Raw genomic sequence first — 6,945 nt, 5'->3', positions numbered from 1 at the left:
TAGTGGACAGCTGAAGGAGATAAGTAAAGTGATTTACCACCTCAGAACCATGGTTGCATATTGAGATCACCTGCAAAATGGAAAACTACTGATCCTGGATCCCAACTCCAGAGATTCTGGTTTAATTGGCAGGCAGTGTGGCCTGAGCCCTGGAGATATTTTTTAATGCTACCAGGTGACTCTAATGTCACAAAGATGGAGAACCACTCATGTAATTAATGAGAAGTAAGAGGGTTCACTTCAGAGTGGCATTCTGAGTTAATCAGTAAAGAGTAAGAATCTCCAGGACAAAGTTATCGTAGTGAGGCCAGGAGGCGGGTGAAAGGTTAGCAATGAGATGATGCCTGCCAAGCTGGGCATGGGCCAGTCACACAGGATGGTTTTAAATGATACAAGTGAAGGGAGCTTAATGCAATCTAATTTTTTGTTTTTTAAAAAAAGGAGCTCTAAGAAACTGCAAGAAATGGGGGCATTTTACATGGAAAGAAATTCTGTAGTTTCAGAGACCTCAGTGCAGTCAAGAACAGGTGGGGAGGCTGGTACCATGTTAAAGGCAAGGGGCTTGGGCAGCCTAAGGGGTTGTTTAGTAAAAGGCAGTGTCAGGACAGCAACTCAGCTGAAAGCCTTCAAATCCACGGAAGACAGAGTATGGATTATTCACGAACACTGAGGAATGATTGCAGCGCGGCGTGTTGCGACGCAGGCGCACGCACGTGGCAGAGCTGTGCTTCCGGAGTCGCCGGCTCGGCGGGGCTGCGGTCATGCTTCTTTTTGAATTCTGGTCCCACCACTGAGGATCCCGCATTCTTCTTGGGTGAGTTATTTCATTTCTCTGACTTCACTCTCTTCACTTGTGAGAAAGAGGATAGTAATACCTGTTTGACAGGTTTCTCAGGATTAAATACAGTAACATTGTGAAAGCAGTGAATAGGTTTTTTCAATGTTTTCTGTTGGCCGGTGTTTGAAATAGGAAAAGGAGATACGATAGCTGTTAGAGGCAGGCTGGACCCATGTCTTTCTGCCTCATTTCCATCTCTCACTTGGTATTTTCTCCATTCTTATTTAACTTTCTAAATTCTAAAGTATGGTGGCTAGGGCAGACAAACTGTTTTTCTTAGTAGCAGATTAAAACCGTGGAGTTGGTGGACCTAAAAAAAAATGTAAAACTTAAAAAGCGTAATTAACAAACTCAAAACTTTATTTTCTACTTAAACTATGTTTGTTAGGGGGCATCGGAGTGAAACAATGATTATTAAAATTTAAACTCTAAGAGAAAAGGCAATTGTGGTAAAGCGTGTGGGACTTTGACTTATATTTCATGAAATCTGAGATGGCTTTGCTTGTGAGATACGCCATATAGTGTATTATGAAGGAAAAGGGATGTTCCTTATTAACTATGACCAAATGCTTTCCTTCCTCATATTTTTCCTTATTGAAAGAGCCCTTTGAGGTTAATTTAAACATCTGTTGTTATCATGTATCACTCTTACATGCATCTAAGAAGGAAAACAGTGGAAAAGTTGGTTAAGGCATCACTTTTCAGTCATTGATGCGTGTATTTTTCCAAACAGTAATGTCCTCTGGGCTTTCAAGTGAATTGGTGATATGCTCTCTCATAATATCCCATATCTTCTAAGCCACTGACATCTTTTTGCAAGCTTTCTTGCCTAGCATGGGATAATCTTTCTGTGCGTATCTCTGTAACGAAACATAATTCAGCTTTATCCACCTGTGGATATTTTTTCTTAAGCCGTATAGCACTATGCTTCTCAAACTTTCATGTTCATACAAGTCACCTGGGGATCCTGTCAAAAGCAGATGTAAAGTAGGTCTGAGATAGGCCTGAGATTCTGCAGTTTTCACACAGCCCCCAGGTGAGGCCAACATGGTTGGTAGGTACCACAGTTTGAGAAGCAAAGCTACAAAGCAATTGGTTCAATTGGTTGCTTCTTTGCAAGAAAATGAGGAAGTATGGTTCTTCCTCCAGTAGATATTTGTTTCGCTAATATCAAATTTATGCCCTGCTGCTCTGTCTTCATGGCCTTGTGTGTACACAACAATTTTTCACTTCAATACCAAATTATAGTATAATCTCCTGGAAATTATTTAAATGGCAGTGAAACTCAACATGTGCAGCGCCGGCAATGCACATAATTCGTTGGCATGATGGTGGAGTAAAGAGCTAGGAACAAGTTAGCGTGCGGACAGTCAGTGCTGCACTCCAAAGCCGATTGTAAGCTGCACTCTGATGTCAAAGATGCTAAAAAGTGCAAAAATGTGCAGCTTCGGGCTTCCCTGGTGGCGCAGTGGTTGAGAGTCCGCCTGCCGATGCAGGGGACATGGGTTCGTGCCCCGGTCCGGGAGGATCCCACATGCTGTGGAGTGGCTGGGCCCATGAGCCGTGGCCGCTGAGCCTGCGTATCTGGAGCCTGTGCTCCGCAACGGGAGAGGCCACAACAGTGAGAGGCCCGCGTACTGCAAAAAAAAAAAAAAAAAAAAAATGTGCCGCTTCAGCTCAAGGAAATATGGAGAATCTGTTGCAGACCTCTGTGCTATCTTAACCTCTACTCTTTGCAGCTTTTTTCTACTTAAGAAAATGCTGAAATCAGCTTAGGAAGCATGAGAGATAACAATAATAACCCCAGCGTGTTTCTCAGCCTCTCTGTTTTTTAACATTTTGGCTTCACCTATGTGAGTGGTACACAAGGATGTTGTTGAATGTGTTAGCGTTGGTGATTTGTGTGTTTCACAACTGACTTCTCAGTGGTCAAAATTACCTTAGTACTTGTAGAAAATGTCTGACTCTGAGTTCCCCCAACCTACTGAAGCAGCATCTTTGGGAGAGGATTCTGGGAAACTCTTCCACCAAGTCCCCTGGGAAAGCCTAACTCAGCTCAAGTTTGAGAACCATTGGTTTAGTGTCTTCACACCTTCTGCAGGATTTAGTCTGTCCATCTCCAGGTAGGGGAACCTACCGTGTACCAAACACTGCCAAGTGTTAAAGGGAACACCACACCCGTCAGAAATCTGACACAGTGTTTCTCCCCGTCCTCTCGGAGCTTGTGCTCCAAGTAGGTTGAGAGAGAGAAGACTGTGTCATGGCCATTCAGAAGGGGTGGAAGAGAGGAAGAAGGAGGCTGCTTCTGATGGATATGATTGGAAAAGGCTTTATGGAGAGGTGGGAAATTTGCTAGTCTTGAAAGGCAGAGTGAAATGTGGATAGTACACCAGAGGAAAAGGGCCTTTCTGGCAGGGGGTACAGCATAAGCAAAGGCAAGGAGGCAGAGAGCCGACCAGGTGTTCTAAGAAGATGGTTCATGTCGCGGAATCATAAAGTGCACCCTAGACAGAAGCAAGACGATGCCCCGGGAGAGCCTGCTCTCTTGTATCTTGCCTCTCCATCTAGAGTTTTTTCATTTATTTCCTTTTCTTCTTTTTCCTTCTCCTCCTCTTCCATTCTAGTCTCTTTTGAAGTTGAGAGACGAGACCCAGAGCCTTTGATTTTTCATCAGTACCTTGAGCCACACCCCTCTTCCCTCATCGCTGGCTCCGCCTGCCACTCAATTTGTTTCCCCACAGACTCCTGTGTCTCACCCCCTCTGCTGTCAGCTGGCTCGTGAGAAATGCAAGCGTAATGCAATATTAATCTGAGCAAAACACAACTAGAGAGGAGATTTTGCTGCTCTGTTGCAAATAGCATATAGCACCTCCCAAAAGCCAAAAGGAATGATTTTTTAATCATCTGCTGTTCAGGATTATCTACGCTCCCTTTCCTCGGTGTGGATAACTGAGAGTTGGTTGCATTTGGGTTTCAAAGCAGTTTGGACTTTACTGAAATCCAAGGTTCCCTGTTTGCACCGCACCCCCATGGGCATTCATGCCTGTAATTAAAGTGATGTGCAAAGGGAGGGCCACAGAAGTACCTCTGATGAGAGTGGTTACCGGAGAAGGACAGCTGGCGTTCTTTATGTCGTGCACTTGAGACTAAAATGATAGTAGCTGCCTTCCTTCAGGAGAGATGGCCTTTGTACTCTGGGTCTGGGGTGCTGTAAGCGCTAAACATTTCAATCTGCGCTCCAAAAAGTCTTTGGTCAACTTAACACCTTTTTAAGGTGAGACTTCACTATGGTGCCCTTGGGGTTTCACAGTGATACAAGCAGAGATGTTAGAGATGATTTGTTTTAAGGTGGGCAAAAACTGGCTAACACATCCACACACATATATATTCTGGGAGCGGAAATTTTGAGGGAAGGAGAATGCTGAATACAGCATGGTTAGAAAACTACGTCTGTTCCCTGCGCGTGTGTAGAGTGTGTGCAAGGAGGAAAGATGGGCAGCTTCTTCTAGAACACACGGAGCTCGGGAGCCGGAGCTGTGTTGCTTCAAACACAGTTTTTGCTGGGGGCAGGGGGCGGGGCGGAGGAGATGTAAGCCAGCCCTTCACCTGGACGTGTTTGCCACCTAGAGAAGAAGAGAGGAAAATCTTAGATGAAAACATAGGAACACACACAAGAAGCGCTGGAGGATGGCAGCCGCAGAGGCTCCACATCGCGCTGGGGGGAGGCCCGGGAGCCGGGTGGTCGCCGCCTGGGCAGGTGGCTGCGTGCCTTGGAGGGGCTGGGCGTAATGACAGGAGAGGAGGGCTGGAGCAGGACTGCACCCCTTTCTGGTGGCCACCTTCAGAAGAAGCATCGGCTGAAGCCTCCTGGGCGCTCTCAGTGACTTCTCCACGCCGTGCCCCTCCTTGTTGGCAAGGGCGCTCTCCTGGTTGCCAGGGGCCGCGAGGAGCATTCTCCTGAAGCCCACTGACCGTGTCAGCCCGCAGGGGCAGCCACGTCCATGTTTAAGGTCAGAAGCAGGACATGGGTGTGCGTCGGGGGGGACTCCATCCCTTCTTTGCTAAAGTCAGAATAGGGAGTCAGGACCCCAGGTACCCCTGACTCCCCACCTCCCCGAAATTGCACCACTGCAGCCCCTTCTCGCCCCTCCCCCGGCCACACCCTCACCACGGACACCCCTGCTGCAGTGCAGCACTCGTTCTGTTTTGCTGGCTGGCGCCAACTGGCCCATGAGAAAGAATGTCGTTGATCCGTCAGGAAGGCCGGCACGGGTGCTGTGGCCGGTACCCCTCCCTCTCGCTCCTTAGCCTCCCCTCTCTGATCCTCTGCCACAGCCAGAGACACTGCTCTTCTTGCCTGGCGCATCTGGGAAGAGGTTATGTCAAGACTCCCTGCACTCCTGTGGAGCTCACTACGGAATATGTGCGCCCCCGTGTCCGTCCCCTCAGCACCACACAGACGCGGAGCCGGTGGCCCTGCACGGCCGGCTGGCTCCCCACCGAAATGAGGATGGGCTCTGGGTGAGGACAGAAAGCCATCCAAGGCGTCACTTCTCTGCCCTCCTCGGAGAGGACAACCAGGTCATTCTCATGATTAAACACAGGAACCACTCCCATTGGCTCTGTGACAGCTTCTCCTGGCCATCGTGGTTGCTGATTAAAGAGAAGCTGGATTATTTTTCTTAGAAGTAAATTAAAACCACAGAGAGAGAGAGAGAGAAAGAGAGAGAGAGAAAGGGCCTTCCACTGCAGTGCCTTTGGTGAGAGCCACAGACTGCTCAACCTGTCTCCACCCTCGTGACATCTGGCTCTCCCTCCGTTACCCAGGATACACCCAAGAGGACGCAGGCCATTGTGCAGTAGGTGTGCATATCTGGGGGAGGGGGTGCAGCTGCTCTGGGCCTCCCCTCACTGAGCATATAGCAGTTCCCCCTGAGTGTCAGGCACCGTGCTGGGTCCTGAGTGCAAAGCAAGTTGTCCTCAGGCTCCCGCTCCCACAGGGAGACTGGCCAGCACACCCTGAGCATCTAGGGGAGGATTTCAGACAGTCCTTCCTCCCGAACTGTTCCATCCTGCAGAGCTGCCCGTGCACGTTGCTTTATAGACTGCAGAGCTGCAGCTCTGCCTCAAAAGCTAACGTGTGTCCCTCTGGCTCAGAAGCAATGACCTGTCCACTGGCAGCTTTCCCAGCAGGAATAGAAAGCCTGTACTTCAAATACAGTTTCCTCTAAAAAATATAATAAAAATAAGGCACTACCCTGGTGTTTTCCATCTGTGCGCCTGCCTTTTATGGCCTGGACTTTTGACTCTCATTACAGTTGCTGGCGAGGAGCTGGTGACTGAACATAGGAGTGGCTCCAGGTTTCCGGTATGGGGGCCTTGGGGGTAGCTTTATGGTCGGTGGTGGGGTCCTTGTGTATTGAGCTCACTGGTTATTTGGGGGATGCTGATGGAGACTGCAGGAGGATTAAGCCCTCTCCCATAGCCCCCACCAGTCCTTAGCAGCCTCCCAAATTGAGCCTTTGTTCCATGAATGAAGCCAGCACTGGGAATCAGAGCTGCGGCCCACTTCCAGCTCTCATTAGCCGGAGGGGGACCTTGTACAAGACTTGGGATTCTCATCTGTAAATAGACTGGGGTTGGACCACATCGTCTGTAAAATCCCTTGCAGTGATTCTAGGCCTTGGAGGAAGGAAATGAGATTAGAGATACAGTCTCAAACCCAGAAAAAGCTGATGATGGTGAAAATATATCTCTGAAGGAAAAATGCATGAGACTACAAATGGTGGAAGTAATGGAAAGTTCTTGCTTTTTATCCCCCAGCATCTATCACCACTACTTCTGACAACAGCACCTAATTTCCATTTGGGAGAGTTGCGAGGATCTTCCAGGGATGGAACCCATAACTTAAAATATATCCTGAGTCTAGCCACTTCTCCCCAGCTCTGCCCCCCTTTGTCCCAGCCACTGTTGTCTGTGCCTGCTTCCCGCAGCCCTCTCCACACAAGAGCAGTGGGAGCTTTTGTGGTTGTTGTTACCTGTTGTACATAATGTCTTTCATTATTTTTTAATTTTTAAAACACCGATATAATTGACATATAACACTA

At 48.2% G+C, this 6,945-nt stretch overlaps 1 protein-coding gene across 4 annotated transcripts in view; it reads left to right on the top strand.

Moving 5' to 3' along the window:
- The first annotated feature begins 633 nt into the window (after nt 1-633).
- Nucleotides 634-6,945, top strand: part of TANC1 (tetratricopeptide repeat, ankyrin repeat and coiled-coil containing 1) — a 414,480-nt gene continuing 408,168 nt past the window's right edge. For all 4 annotated transcript variants that reach the window (XM_073807679.1, XM_073807678.1, XM_073807680.1 and 1 more), the window contains exon 1: nt 634-814. In XM_073807679.1, coding sequence (XP_073663780.1) covers nt 649-814 — 166 coding nt within the window. In that variant the 5' untranslated portion in view covers nt 634-648. The remainder of the gene's footprint in view (nt 815-6,945) is intronic.

The sequence above is a fragment of the Tursiops truncatus genome, chromosome 7 (genome assembly GCF_011762595.2).
Source record: "Tursiops truncatus isolate mTurTru1 chromosome 7, mTurTru1.mat.Y, whole genome shotgun sequence".
NCBI lineage: Eukaryota > Metazoa > Chordata > Mammalia > Artiodactyla > Delphinidae > Tursiops > Tursiops truncatus.
This window is presented reverse-complemented; position numbering and strand designations above follow the sequence as displayed.